The 16289-nt window shown below is 43.5% G+C and overlaps 1 protein-coding gene across 4 annotated transcripts in view; it reads left to right on the top strand.

The window, feature by feature from the left end:
• Positions 1 to 16289, top strand: part of cyp4t8 (cytochrome P450, family 4, subfamily T, polypeptide 8) — a 167450-nt gene that overhangs the window by 105617 nt on the left and 45544 nt on the right. For all 4 annotated transcript variants that reach the window (XM_070886964.1, XM_070886965.1, XM_070886968.1 and 1 more), the window contains one exon: positions 11293 to 11399. In XM_070886964.1, the coding sequence (XP_070743065.1) occupies positions 11293 to 11399 (107 nt within the window). The remainder of the gene's footprint in view (positions 1 to 11292; positions 11400 to 16289) is intronic.

Here is a 16289-nt window from a genome sequence, read left to right as displayed (position 1 = left end):
TCCAATCGTTCCAATTCTTTGTCAAACGCCAGAGGTCACCCTGCACCAGTCAAGGATCACTCTGCGCCAATGCTCTTAGCCAAAAGGTCTAGAGCCACTGCACCGTTCCTGGAAGTACTGCAATACCAGGTTCGTGCCATGGAGGTGGATGGGTCAGGTCCCCCACACACCTCCGTAGAGGTGGATGGGTCAAGCCATCCCACCCACCTCCTGTTTACAAAAATGTAAGCATATACCTTCCTGACCAGGGAGAAACCACCCGGAGGTCATGGTGGCTGGTCAGGTTAGTTATGCAGATCTTAGCTAAAAGGCCAATCCTCTCTGACTACAGGTGTGGTGCCAGAGGACTGGAGGACTGCTAATGTTGTACCGTTGTTTAAAACGGGAGAAAGGGATAGACCAAGTAATTACAGGCCAGTCAGCTTAACCTCGGTGGTGGGAAAATTATTTTTTTAATTCTGAAGGACAGGATAAATCATCATTTAGAAAGGCACAGATTAATCAAGGACAGTCAGCATGGATTTGTTAAGGGAAGGTCGTGTCTGACTAACTTCATTGCATTTTTTGAGGAGGTAACGAGTTGAGTCATAAGAACACAAGAATTAGGAGCAGGAATAGGCCACACAGCCCCTCGAGCCGGCTCTTTCATTCAATAAAGTCATGGCTGATCTTCAACCTCAACTTCACTTTCCTGCCCTTTCCCCATATCATTTGATTCTTCAAGTCCAAAAATCTTATCTATCTCGGCCTTCATGAGGGTAGGAGTCTACGTAGATTTTAGTAAGACTTTTGACAAGGTCCCACATGACAGACTGGTCAGAAAGTTAAAAGTCTCTGGGATCCAAGGGAAAGTGACAAGTTGGATCCAAAATTTGCTCTGTAGCAGGAAGCAAAGAGTAATGATCAATGGGTGTTTTTGTGACTGGAAGGTTGTTTCTATTGGGGATTTGTAGGGCTCTGTACTAGGTCCCTTACTTTTTGTGGTATATGTAATGTATTTGCTTCATGGGTTCTTTGCTTAGGAATTCATAGCAACAATTGCTATTAAGAACTAGTTGGTTTATTAGCAAAGGTTTAACAATCACACTACACATTACAGTTCATCCACCAGGCTCACAACCACCTGCCTCATCGTGTACTCTCCAAACCTAACTGGTTGGGGTTTTATTGAGTCTTGTAAACATCACGTGACTGGCTAAGCCATTCCCAACTCAACAGCTCTACGAACCTGTGAGCATACTCGCAGATGATACAAAAACTGGCCGTGTGGTTGATAGTGAGGAAGAAAGCTGTAGACTGCAGGAAGATATCAATGGACTGGTCAGGTGGGCAGAAAAGTGGCAAATGGAATTCAATCCAGAGATGTGTGAGGTAATGCATTTGGGGAGAGCTAACAAGGCCAGGAATACACAATAAATGGGAGGATACGATTGGGGAACAGAGGGACCTTGGAGTCCACAGATCCCTGAAGGTAGCAGGACAGGTAGATCATAGAATCATAGAAATTGACAGCATGGAAGGAGGCCATTTCGGCCCATCGTGTCCACGCCAGCTGACCAAGAGCTATCCAGCCTAATCCCAATCTCCAGCTCTTGGTCCGTAGCCTTGTAGATTACGGCACTTTAAGTGTACAACCAAGTATCTTTTGAATGTGGTGAGGGTTTCTGCCTCTACCACCCTTTCAGGCAATGAATTCCAGAACCCCACCACCCTCTGGGTGAAGAAGTTTCCCCTCGTATCTCCTCTAAACCTCACCCCAATTACTTTAAATCCATGCCCCCTGGTTGTTGACCCCTCTGCCAAGGGAAACAGGTCCTTCCTATCCACTCTATCCAGGCCCCTTATAATTTTATACACCTCAAGCAGGTCTCCCCTTAGCCTCTTCTGTTCCTCATAGCCAAAATTCTCCAGTCCAGGAACATTCTTGTAAATCTTCTTGCACCCTTTCCAGTGCAATCACATCTTCCCTGTAATATGGTGACCAGAACTGCACGCAGTACTCCAGCTACAGCCTAACCAGTGTTTTATACAGTTCAAGCATAACCTCCTTGCTTTTGTATTCCATGTTTTGACTTATAAAGGCAAGTATTCCATATGCCTTCTTAACCACCTTATATACCTGGCCTGCTACCTTCAGGGATCTGTGGACCAGTACTCCAAGCTCTCTTTGTTCCTCTACACTTTTCAGTGTCGTACCATTTAATGTGTATTCCCTTGCCTTATTAGACCTCCCCAAATGCATTACCTCACACTCATCTGGATTGAATTCCATTTGCCACTGTTCTGCCCACCTGACCATAACATTGCTATCTTCCTGCAGTCCACGGCTTTCTTCTTCATTATCAATCACACAGGCTATTTTAGTGTCATCTGCAAATTTTTTAATCATACCCCCAACATTTAAGTCCAAGTCATTGATATATACCACAAAAAGCAAGGGATCAGCACTGAGCCCTGCAGAACCCCACTAGATACAGCCTTCCAGTCACAAAAACACCCATCAACTTTACCCTTTGCTTCCTGCCTCCGAGGTGGCTAAGAAGGCATACAGGATACTTTCCTTTATTAGCCGAGGCATAGAATATAAGATCAGAGAGCTTGTGCTAGAATTGTATAAAACACTAGTTAGACACCAACTAGAGTACTGCCTACAGTTCTGGTCACCAGATTACAGGAAAGATGTGATTGTACTCGAGAGGGTACAGAGGAGATTCGCCAGGATTAGAGAATTTTAGCTATGAGGAAAGATTGGATAGGCTGGGGTTGTTTTCTTTGGAACAGAGGAAGCTGAGGGGATATTTAATTGAGGTGTATAAATTTACGAGGGGGCTAGATAGAATGGATAGGAAGGACCTATTTCCCTTAGCAGAGAGGTCAATAACCAGGTGGCATAGAACTAAAGTCATCGATAGAAGAATTAGAAGGAAGTTGAGGAGAACATTTTTCAGCCAGAGGGTGGTGGGGGTCTGGAACTCACTGCCTCAAAGGGTGGTAGAGGCAGAAGTCCTAATCACATTGAAAAAGTACTTGAATATGCCCTTGGAAGTGCCATTTACTACAAGGCTCCAGACCAAGATGGAAAATGGGATTAGGCTGGACAACTCTTTTTCGAGCGACACAGATACAGTGGGCTGAATGGCCGCCTCCTGTGCAATAAAGTTCTATGATTTTCTTTTGAAAGTTACTATTCCGTCTGCTTCCACCACCCTTCCTGACCGTACATTTCAGATCATAACAATTTGCTATGCAAAACAAAGTTTCCTCATTCCAGCCTCTGGTTCTTTTGTCAATGACTCTCCTGCCAGAGGAAACAGTTTCTCCTTATTTACTCCATCAAAACCCTTCATGATTTTCAACACCTCCATCAGTCTCCTCTTAACCTTCGCTGCTCGAAGGAGAACAACCGCAGCTCTTCCAGTCTCACCATCCCTGGTACCATTCTCTTCTGCACCCTCTCTAAGGCCTTGACCTTCCAAAAGAGTGGTGCCCAAAATTGGACACAATACTCCAGCTGAGGCCTAACCACTGATTTATAAAGGTTCAGCAAAACTTCCTTGCTTTTGTACCCTCTGCTGCTATTTATAAAGCCTAGAATCCTATATGCTTTTTTTAACAGCTGTTATCAACTTGTCCTGCTACCTTTAAAGATTTGTGTACATACACCCCCATGTCTTTCTGTTTCTGCATCCGCTTTAAAATTGTACCATTTAGTTTGTATTGCCTATCCTTATTCTTCCATCCAAAATGCATCATCATTTTGAACATCTCTATTAAATCTTCCCTTTTGATGCATCAAAATAGGTACAAAGAGAATGAGAAGAGAGGGTGGGAAAAATTTCTATATGCAGACGATTGTTGGAATGTGGAATGCTTTACCGCAGGGAATTGTTGAGGCAGAGACCATTGCATCCTTTTGAGGGAAAAGTGAATAGATATTTGAGGCAGAGGAAGATACAGGGGTATGAGCAGAGACTTGGATCGCACTATTAAAGAGCTGGCCAAATGGATGGGCTGAATGGCCTCCTTCAGTTTTAAAACTTCTATGATTCTGTGGAGATCGGTGTGGCGGGGGTAATTGCCCCCTTCTTAAAGACTCTTAGAGGTAGTAACGGGGCTTTAAGGCCTTTCCGACCAGGGGCGGACAGATGATCCGACCCATCCAAAATTGCCCCCCAACTGGGGGCGGCGAAAACAGGCTCTGACCCATTGTTGGGCACACGCCGAACCTTTACCGCACGTTGGCGACCCCTTTCCGCCCCGCAAGGGAAATTGCCCCCCGGGAGCGGAACTGCCGCCAGTCGGTGCCACTGACTGCTTCTCCCAGAGTGAAACTGCCAGTGGCTGGGCGGTGCATCCACCCTTAAAGGATGCCATTTTATTTTAATTGTCGATCGACTCTGCAGTTGGCCCGATAATGGCAACCACGGGTTTGACCGGGCCGCCAACAGGCAGCCCGGCACCCCCTCTTGGGTGTTAGGCCACTGGCCTGGCTGAAATCCTCCCTGGTGGCCCAGTGGGCGCCAAGAAGGCCTTGCTAGGCCTCGCAGTTGCTACGGGTCAGTGCGACATGGCATGCATGCGGCACGTCCGCGATGCGCTGACGTCATCAGCATCATGCTGACGTGTTCAGTGCGGCGCTGATGACACCACCCGCCTTCCGCCCCGCTCCGACTCGCTTCCGCCCCTCCGCCGCCTCAAAAACCGCCCCGATGTTTTTATTTAAAGAAAAGAGGGCAATTTCCCTCTATTTTCTACCCCATCAATTCGAGCGGTAATTCATCAGATAATTCAAATGATCCAGATCAAATGGAGCGGAGGACAATTTCGGCCCCTGGGTGTCAACAGTTGATAAAGATAATAATGTTGCACCTGTCTATAATTGGGATTGTACGCTTTTCTTTCATTTTAATCCGGCCCCAGTGTATGAAAGTCTCCTTTCTCTGGTGGCTGTAAGGCTTCATTAAATGTGGGTTGCATCAACGCAGCTTCCAATGGCTAGGCCCACACGACAAATCTACCCATATATCAATAGCCTCATCCAGTGAGGGTATAAGGATGACTGGTATGGGAAATGGAAATATCACAGCAGAGTTGTAGCAGATATTCTTCTGAGGTTATTGTTGAGGTGCATTATTAGAGTAGGTTGCATAGAGCTTTCCAAAAGAAGCTGAAATGGGGTGTTGTTAAGATGGTGGAATGGACTAAACAATCCAGATAAAAATCAATAAAGATGAGATGGTACATTTTGGTAATAAAATAAAAATAAGAATTCTAAATTGTAGGAACTCTGGATGTGGAAGAGCAAAGGAATTTAGGTTTCAAGATACACAGGACAATTCAGAATACTAGTTTTTATGGCAAGTGGTATAGAATATAAAAGTCGATAATGCTGAATCTAAGTGAAACCTTATTAAGACCACAGTGCTATGTACAGGAATACTGTGTACTGTTTTGGGCTCCACACCAGAGGAAGGATAACATTGAGGCAATAAACAGAGTACCGTTCCGATTCACTCAGTTGCTGTCAGGTATCAGATGCAAAAAATGAGGGCTGTTGTTGTTAGAAGGGACTATGGGTGATTTGATAGAGGTGTTTAAAATTATGAATAATGTGACAAAATAGAAGGAAACCGACTATTTCCATTAGTTGAGGGGTTTAGAATGGGGCAACATAGATAAGAGGTTAAATGTAGGAGAGTTAGGACAGAGAGCAGATGAAAATTTTTTTTTTAAAGTGTGTCTGTGAAATTCATGATTGAAGCAAAGACTGTGTCAATATTTAAGAATAGGTCAGATAAGTGGCTGAAAGAAATGGCAATAAAGGGAGAGGGGAACAGAACATGCACATGAGATTAAGACGACTATTCATGTGGAGGGTAAACATTAACATGGATTGGTTGGGTTGAACGCCCTGTTTCCATGTTAAAGTTCTTGGTAATTCTATGTGACTGATGTTGACATTGTAGTAAGAACATAAAAAATAGGAGCAGGTGTAGGCCATGCAGCCCCTCGAGTCTGCTCCACCAGTCAATAAGATTATGGCTGACCTGCCTCAACTCCACTTTCCCGCTCTATCGCCATATCCCTTGATTCCCTTAGTGCCCAAAAATATATCAGTCTCAGTATTGAATATACGCAATGACTGCGCATCCACAGCCCTCTGGGGTAGGGAATTCCAAAGATTCACAACCCTCCCGAGGGAAGAAATTTCTCCTCATCTTAGTCCTAAATGGCCGACCCCTTATTCTGAGACTGTGACCCTTGGTTCTAGACTCCGCAGCCAGGGGAAACAAACACCCAGCATCTACCCTGTCACGCCCTGTAAGAATTTTGTATGTTTCAATAAGATCATCTCTTTTTCTTCTAAACTCAAGAGAATATGGCTGTGAAATTGCGTAGCGCCCTATTTGGGGACAGTAACATCCACGAGGTAGGGGTTCCTGTGCCAGGCGTGGAAGTGCCGCCCCGCTCGTGACATTGGGGTTTCCTCAATTTCAAATGTACAGCAAGTCTTCCCTTAAAAGATGCAACAGATTCTCTCTCAACCACTCTATGGCCCAACAGTCCTCAACCGAAAATAAATCTCTCCCAACCTCTCTACTCACTCCGACAACCATCTCACCAATCAAAGCGGGGAAAGATACCACTGGTCCGAATCCCAGGGTTGTGTGTGTCTGTTTTTAAATGGCAAGAAGATTCCATCAATAGTCCAATGGAAAAGACCCTTTTGGAGAGCTCCGAGCCATATAAATAAAGGACATTCTAAAAAGGGAGGGAGAACAGCCAGTTGTCGTGGTGCACATTGGTACCAACGACATAGGTTAAAAAAAGGGATGAGGTCATACGAGAAGAATTTAAGGAGCTAGGAGCTAAATTAAAAAGTAGGACCTCAAAAGTAGTAATCTCGGGATTGCTACCAGTGCCACGTGCTAGTCAGAGTAGGAATCGCAGGATAGCGCAGATGAATACGTGGTTTGAGCAGTGGTGCAGCAGGGAGAGATTCAAATTCCTGGGGCATTGGAACAGGTTAAGGGGGAGGTGGGACCAGTACAAACCAGACAGTCTGCACCTGGGCAGGACCGGAACCAATGTCCTAGGGGGAGTGTTTGCTAGTGCTGTTGGGGAGGAGTTAAACTAATATGGCAGGGGGATGGGAACCAAGGCAGGGAGACAGAGGGAAACAAAAAGAAGACAAAAGCAAAAGACAGAAAGGAGATAAGTAAAAGTGGAGGGCAGAGAAACCCAAGGCAAAAAACAAAAAGGGCCACTGAATATAAATGGACTGCAGGAAGGGTCAAAACTAAAAATCATGGTTAAATACTAGTATTAAAACACTCTGCCTAAATGCATGCAACATTCGAAATAAAGTAAATGAGTTGACGGCACAAATCATTACAAATGGGTATGATTTGGTGGCCATTACAGAAACATGGTTGCAGGGTGACCAAGACTGGGAATTAAACATACAGGGGTATCTGACGATTCGGAAAGATAGACAAGAAGAGAAAGGAGGTGGGGTAGCTCTGTTAATAAAGGATGATATCAGGGCAGTTGTAAGAGACGATATTGGCTCGAATGAACAAAATGTTGAATCATTGTGGGTGGAGATTAGAGATAGTAAGGGAAATAAGTCAATGGTGGGCGTAGTTTACAAGCCCCCAAATAATAACTTCACAGCGGGACGGGCAATAATCAAGGGAATAATGGAGGCATGTGAAAAAGGAACGGCAGTAGCCATGGAGGATTTTAACCTACATATCGATTGGTCAACTCAAATCGCACGGGGTAGCCTGGAGGAGGAATTCATAGAATGATACGGGATTGTTTCTTAGAACAGTATGTAACAGAACCTACAAGGGAGCAAGCTATCTTACATCTGGTCCTGTGTAATGAGACAGGAAAAATAAACGATCTCCTAGTAAAAGATCCTCTCGGAATGAGTGATCATAGTATGGTTGAATTTGTAATACAGATTGAGGGTGAGTAAGTTGTGTCAGAAACGAGCGTACTATGCTTAAACAAAGGGGACTACAGTGGGATGAGGGCAGAGTTGGCTAAAGTAGACTGGGAACACAGACTAAACGGTGGCACAATTGAGGAACAGCGGAGGAGTTTTAAGGAGCTCTTTTAGAGTGCGCAACAAAAATATATTCCAGTGAAAAAGAAGGGCGGTAAGAGAAGAGATAACCAGCCGTGGATAACCAAGGAAATAAAGGAGAGTATCAAATCAAAGACCAATGCATATAAGGTGGCCAAGGTTAGTGGGAAACTAGAGGATTGGGAAAATTTTAAACAACAGCAAAGAATGACTAAAAAAGCAATAAAGAAAGGAAAGATAGATTACGAAGGTAAACTTGCGCAAAACATAAAAACAGATAGTAAAAGCTTTTACAGATATATAAAACGGAAAAGAGTGACTAAAGTAAATGTTGGTCCCTTAGAAGATGAGAAGGGGGATTTAATAATGGGAAATGTGGAAATGGCTGAGACCTTAAACAATTATTTTGCTTCGGTCTTCACAGTGGAAGACACAAAAACCATGCCAGAAATTGCTGGTCACAGGAATGTGGGAAGGGAGGACCTTGAGACAATAACTATCACTAGCGGGGTAGTACTGGACAGGCTAATGGGACTCAAGGTAGACAAGTCCCCTGGTCCTGATGAAATGCATCCCAGGGTATTAAAAGAGATGGCGGAAGTTATAGCAGATGCATTCGTTATAATCTAGCAAAATTCTCTGGACTCTGGGGAGGTACCAGCGGATTGGAAAGTAGCTAATGTAACGCCTCTGTTTAAAAAAGGGGGCAGACAAATGGCAGGTAACTATAGGCCGGTTAGATTAACATCTGTAGTGGGGAAAATGCTTGAAACTATCATTAAGGAAGAAATAGCGGGACATCTAGATAGGAATAGTGCAATCAAGCAGACGCAGCATGGATTCATGAAGGGGAAATCATGTTTAACTAATTTACTGGAATTCTTTGAGGATATAACGAGCATGGTGGATAGAGGTGTACCGATGGATGTGGTGTATTTAGATTTCCAAAAGGCATTCGATAAGGTGCCACACAAAAGGTTACTGCAGAAGATAGAGGTACGCAGAGTCAGAGGAAATGTATTAGCATGGATAGAGAATTGGCTGGTGAACAGAAAGCAGAGAGTCGGGATAAATAGGTCCTTTTCGGGTTGGAAATCGGTGGTTAGTGGTGTGCCACAGGGATCGGTGCTGGGACCACAACTGTTTACAATATACATAGATGACCTGGAAGAGGGGACAGAGTGTAGTGTAACAAAATTTGCAGATGACACAAAAATTAGTGGGAAAGCGGGTTGTGTAGAGGACACAGAGAGGCTGCAAAGAGATTTGGATAGGTTAAGCAAATGGGCTAAGGTTTGGCAGATGGAATACAATGTTGGAACATGTGAGATCCCTTGGGAAAAAAACAGTAAAAGGGAATATTATTTGAATGGGGAGAAATTACAACATGCTGAGGTGCAGAGGGACCTGGGGGTCCTTGTGCATGAAACTCTTTTGAGTTTACCTGAAAATAAACATAAACATTAAACCGTGCCACCCGCCTGGGTGACACAGCAGACATTTTCAAGGCCCCTTTTTTTTTCCTTTTTTTTTGGGTTTTTTTTTTGGGGCGCTAAAATCAAATTTTTTCCAGTGCCCCCTATAAAAGGGGAGGGGGACACTAAAAGCACCAGCAATTAAAACAAATTAAACTTTAAAACGTAAAATCAAATTAAAATTTGGTTGCCGGGCGTGATGATGCACTCCAGTCCCTCCGGTGCCCACCTCTCGCGGAAGGCCGCGAGCGTACCGGTGGACACCGCGTGCTCCATCTCCAAGGACACCCTGGACCGGATGTAAGAGCGGAAGAGAGGCAGGCAGTCAGGTTGAACGACCCCCTCGACCGCCCGCTGCCTGGACCGGCTGATGGTCCTTGTGCATGAATCCCAAAAAGTTAGTTTGCAGGTGCAGCAGGTAATCAGGAAGGCGAATGGAATGTTGGCCTTCATTGCAAGAGGGATGGAGTACAAAAGCAGGGAGGTCCTGCTGCAACTGTATAGGGTATTGGTAAGGCCGCACCTGGAGTACTGCGTGCAGTTTTGGTCACCTTACTTAAGGAAGGATATACTGGCTTTGGAGGGGGTACAGAGATGATTCACTAGGCTGATTCCAGAGATGAGGGGGTTACCTTATGATGATAGATTGAGTAGACTGGGTCTTTACTCCTTGGAGTTCAAAAGGATGAGGGGTGATCTTATCGAAACATTTATAATCATGAAAGGGATAGACAAGATAGAGGCAGAGAGGTTGTATCCACTGGTAGGGGAGACTAGAACTAGGGGGCACAGCCTCAAAATACGGGGGAGCCAATTTAAAACCGAGTTGAGAAGGAATTTCTTCTCCCAGAGGGTTGTGAATCTGTGGAATTCTCTGCCCAAGGAAGCAGTTGAGGCTAGCTCATTGAATGTATTCAAGTCACAGATAGATAGATTTTTAACCAATAAGGGAATTAAGAGTTATGGGGAGCGGGCGGGTAAGTGGAGCTGAGTCCATGGCCAGATCAGCCATGATCTTATTGAATGGCGGAGCAGGCTCGAGGGGCTAGATGGCCTACTCCTGTTCCTAATTCCTATGTTCTTTTGTTCTTATAAACACTACCCCAGAATTGATTCTTAGCCTGTGCTGAGTCAGCCTCAGTCAGGCCACTGCAAATGAAAATAAGAACATAAGAATTAGGAGCAGGATATGGCCATATGGCCCCTCGAGCCTGCTCCATCATTCAATGAGATCATGGCTGGTCTTTGACCTCAACTCTACTTTCCCGCCTGATCCTCACATCCCTCGATGCCCCTAAAGTCCAAAGGTCTATCTATCTCAGCCTTGAATATATTCAATGATTCAGCATCCATAGCCCTTTCTGGTAAATAATTCCAAAGATTCACAACCCTCTGAGTGAAGAAATTCCTCCTCATCTCAGTCCTAAGTGGCCGACCCCTTATCCTGAGACAATGACCCCTGGTTCTACACTCTCCAACCAGGGGCAAACAGCCCCTCAGCATTTAATCAACATTGTTCTCGCATCAAAATCCCTCACTCTGCTGAGCACTCAACATTTTGAAACTAATTAAAAGAAACATTTAAAAAGGGTACAAAGCAAAACATCAAAAGCATTTCTGCAAAGAGTTACTGTTTCCTCGACTAGTGAAATCAGCAAGCATGCATAGAATTATATAGTTTGTATGTTCATTAATTCCCAATGAAACTTTGTCTGATAGAGGAAGTGATACGCCAGAGGAAGGAGACACTGAAAAATGAGAAGGAATTGGAAAAAATCAACGACAAGAGATACTTGGACTTCTTGGATATTCTGCTTTGTGCAAAGGTATGTGTCTATATGTAGCAATCATTAATTGTCCTAACTAACCATTCTGGTTTCCTACTTGTATCAATTAACTTTTGTAATGAAATCTGCAGTAATTTAAATTTTCCCCCGTATTAATGATGAAGGATATCTCAGGAATGCTCCTACCAATGATATAAGAACAGCAGAACTTAAGAATTAGGAGCAGGCGTAGGCCATTCAGTCCCTGGAGCCTGCTCCGCTATTCAATAAGATCATGCTTGATCTTCTATCTCAACTCTACTTTCCTGCACTGTCCTCATATCCCTTCATTCCCGTAATATTCAAAAATCTATCCAGCTCTGTCGTGAATATATTCAAAGACTGAGCCTCCACAGTCCTGTAAGGTAGAGAATTCCAAAGATTTATCAGTCTGAGTGAAGAAGTTTAAGAACATAACATAAGAATAGGAGCAGGAGGAGGCCATACGGCTCCTCGAGCCTGTTCCGCCATTTAATACTATCATGGCTGATCCGATCATGGACTCAGCTCCACTTCCCTGCCGGCTCCCCATAACCCCTTATTCCCTTATCATTTAAGAAACTATTTCTGTCTTAAATTTATTCAATGTCCCAGCTTCCACAGCTCTCTGAGGCAGCGAATTCCACAGATTTACAACCCTCTGAGAGAAGAAATTTCTCCTCATCTCTGTTTTAAATGGGCGGCCCCTTATTCTAAGATCATGCCCTTTAGTTCTAGTCTCCCCCATCAGTGGAAACATCCTCTCTGCATTCTCCTTGTCAAGCCCCCTCATAATCTTATACGTTTCGATAAGATCATCTCTCATTCTTCTGAATTCCAATGAGTAGAGGCCCAACCTACTCAACCTTTCCTCATAATTCAACCCCTCATCCCCAGAATCAATCTAGTGAACCTTCTCTGAACTGCCTCCAAAGCAAGTATATCCTTTCGTAAATATAGAAACCAAAACTGCATGCAGTATTTCAGGTGTGGCCTCACCAATGCCTTATATAGCTGTAGCAAGACTGCCCTGCTTTTATACTCCATCCCCTTTGCAATAAAGGCCAAGATACCATTGGCCTTCCTGATCAATTGCTGTACCTGCATACTAACCTCCTATGTTTCATGCACAAGTACCCCCCGGTCCCGCTGTACTGCAGCACTTTGCAATCTTTCTCCATTTAAATAATAACTTGCTCTTTGATTTTTTTCTGCTAAAGTGCATGACCTCACACTTTCCAACATTATACTCCATCTGCCAAATTGTTGCCCACTCACTTAGCCTGTCTATGTCCTTTTGCAGATTTTGTGTGTCCTCCTCACACATTGCTTTTCCTCCCATCTTTGTATCGTCAGCAAACTTGGCTACGTTACACTCAGTCCCTTCTTCCAAGTCGTTAATATAGATTGTAAATAGTTGGGGTCCCAGCATTGATACCTGTGGCACCCCACTAGTTACTGATTGCTAACCCGAAAATGAACCATTTATCCCGACTCTCTGTTTTCTGTTAGTTAGCCAATCCTCTATCCATGCTAATATAGTACCCTCATCATCGTAAACTTTTATCTTGTGCAGTAACCTTTTATGTGGCACCTTGTCAAATGCCTTCTGGAAGTCCAAATCCACTGGTTCCCCTTTATCCACCCTGTTCGTTACATCCCCAAAGAATTCCAGCAAATTTGTCAAACATGACTTCCCCTTTATAAATCCATGCTGACTCTGCCTGACCGAATTTTGCTTTTCCAAATGTCCTGCTACTGCTTCTTTAAAAATGGACTGCAACATTTTCCCAACCACAGATGTTAGGCTAAAGTTTCCTGCTTTTTGTCTGCCTCCTTTTTTAAATAGGGGTGTTACATTTGCAGTTTTCCAATCTGCTGGGACCTCCCCAGAATACAGGGAATTTTGGTAATTAGTCCTCATCTCAGTCCTAAATGGCCAACCCCTTATTCTAAGACTGTGACCCCTGGTTCTAGACTCCCCAGCCAGAGGAAACATCCTTCCTGCATCTACGCTGTCTAGCCCTATAAGAATTTTGTATGTTTCAATGAGATCACCACCCATTCTTCTAAACTCTTGAGAATATAGCCTAGTCTGCTCAATCTCTCCTCATAGGACAATTCCACCCATCCCAAGAATCAGTCTGGTGAACCTCCGTTGCACTCCCTCTATGGCAAGTATATTCTTTCTTAGGTAAGGTGACCAAAACTGTACACAATACTCCAGGTGCGGTCTCACCAGGGCCCTATAAAATTGCAACAGGATGTCTTTACTCTTATACTCAAATCCTCTTGTAATAAAGGTAAACATAACAGTTGCTTTCTTAATTGCTTGCTGTACCTGCATGTTAACTTTCAATGATTCGTGTACAAGGACACGCAGGATCCTCTGAACACCAACATTTCCTAATCGCTCACCATTTAAAAAATACTCTGCTTTTCTATTTTTCCTACCAAAGTAGATAACTTCATATTTCTCCACATTATATTCCATTTGCCATGTTCTTGCCCACTTACTTCACCTGTCTATGTGCCCCTGAAGTCTCTTTGCATTCTCCTCACAACTTACATTCCCACCTAGCTTTGTATCATCAGCAAACTTGGATATATTACATTTGGTCCCCTCATCCAAATCATTGATATAGATTGTGAATAGCTGGGGCACAAGCACCGATCCTTGCAGCACCCCAAAGGTTACAGCCTGCCGACCCGAAAATGACCTGTTTATTCCTACTCTCTGTTTTCTGTCCATTAACCAATCCTCAATCCATGCTAGTATATTATCCCCAATCCCATGAGTCCTAATTTTGTTTAATAATCTCTTGTGTAGCACCTTATCGAATGCCTTCTGAAAATCCAAATGCACCACATTCACTGCTTTCCCCTTATCAATTCTACTAGTTACAACTGCAAAAAACTCTAATAAATTTGTCAAACATGATTTCCCTTTCAGAAATCCATGTTTACTCTGCCCAATCCTATTTTTATTATTTTCTAATTGCCATGTTATCACATCCTTAATAATAGATTCTAGCATTTTCCCTACGACTGATGTCAGGCTAACTGATATCTAGTTCCCTGTTTTCTTTCTCCCTCCTTTCTTAAATAGCAGGGTTACATTAGCTACCTTTCAATCTGCGGGAAATGTTCTAGAATCTATGGAATTTTGGAAGATGACAACCAATGCATCCACTATCTCTATAGCCACCTCTTTCAAAACCCTAGGATGCAGGCCATCAGGTCCAGGGGATATATCGGCTTTCAGTCCCATTAATTTCTCCAGTACCTTTTTTTTTACTAATACTAGTTTCTTTCAGTTCCTCATCCTCGCTAGACCCTTGGTTTCGCACTATTTCTGGAATGGTTTTTGTGCCTTCTTCCGTGAAGACAGACACAAAGTATTTGTCTAATTTCTCTGCCATTTCCTTATTCCCATTATAATTTCTCCTGTCTCAGCCTGTAAGGGACACATTTATTTTCACTAATCTTTTTCTTTTTACATACCTAAAGAAGCTTTTACTGTCTGATTTATGTCTCTCGCTAGTTTACTCTCGTATTCTATTTTCCCTTTCTTTATCAATTTCTTGGACCTCTTTTGCTGAATTCTAAAATCCTCCCAATCCTTAGGCTTACTGCTTTTTTTGGCAACATTATAATCTCTCCTTTGATCTAATACTATCTTTCTATAGGGATCAAGGGGTATGGAGAGAAAGCAGGAAAGGGGTACTGAGGTGAATGATCAGCCATGATCTTATTGAATGGTGGTGCAGGCTCGAAGGGCTGAATGGCCTGCTCCTGCACCTATTTTCTATGTTTCTATGTTTCACTTCTCTTGTTAACCACGGTTGGACCACTTTTCCTGCGGGGTTTTTTGCCTTAAAGGAATGTACGTTTGTTGTAAATTATGTATTAATTCTTTAAATGCTAGCCATTGCTTGTCTACCGTCGTACCTTTTAATGTAATTTCCCAATCTACCTTCACCAACTCGCCCCTCATACCTACGTAGTTTCCTTTGTTTAGACTTAAGACACTAGTTTCGGATTTAACTAAATCACTTTCAAAATCAATATAAAATTCTATCATATTATGGTCACTCTTCCCTAAAGACCCCTTTACTGCAAGGTTATTAATTAATCCTTTCTCATTACACAACATTAAATCTAAAATAGCTTGTTCCCTAATACAAAAGCAAAATATTGCGGATAGAAACATAGAAACATAGAAAATAGGTGCAGGAGTAGGCCATTCATGGCTGAACATGCAACTTCAGTACCCCATTCCTGCTTTCTCGCCATACCCCTTGATCCCCCTAGTAGTAAGGACTACATCTAACTCCTTTTTGAATATATTTAGTGAATTGGCCTCAACAACTTTCTGTGGTAGAGAATTCCGCAGGTTCACCACTCTCTGGGTGAAGAAGTTTCTCCTCGTCTCGGTCCTAAATGGCTTACCCCTTATCCTTAGACAATGTCCCCTGGTTCTGGACTTCCCCAACATTGGGAATATTCTTCCTGAAACTAACCTGTCTAAACCCGTCAGAATTTTAAACATTTCTATGAGATCCCCTCTCCTTCTTCTGAACTCCAGTGAATATAAGCCCAGTTGATCCAATCTTTCTTGATATGTCATTCCCGCCATCCCGGGAATCAGTCTGGTGAACCTTCGCTGCACTCCCTCAATAGCAAGAATGTCCTTCCTCAATTTAGGAGACCAAAACTTTAAACAATACTCCAGGTGTGGCCTCACCAAGGCCCTGTACAACTGTAGTAACACCTCCCTGCCCCTGTACTCAGATCCCCTCGCTATGAAGGCCAACATGCCATTTGCTTTCTTAATCGCCTGCTGTACCTGCATGCCAACCTTCAATGACTGATGCACCATGACACCCAGGTCTCGTTGCACCTCCCCTT

Source organism: Pristiophorus japonicus, chromosome 8 (genome assembly GCF_044704955.1).
Source record: "Pristiophorus japonicus isolate sPriJap1 chromosome 8, sPriJap1.hap1, whole genome shotgun sequence".
In the NCBI taxonomy this organism is placed as follows: Eukaryota; Metazoa; Chordata; class Chondrichthyes; family Pristiophoridae; genus Pristiophorus; species Pristiophorus japonicus.
Note: the sequence above shows the minus strand (reverse complement) of the source record. Positions and strands in the feature narration are given on the sequence as shown.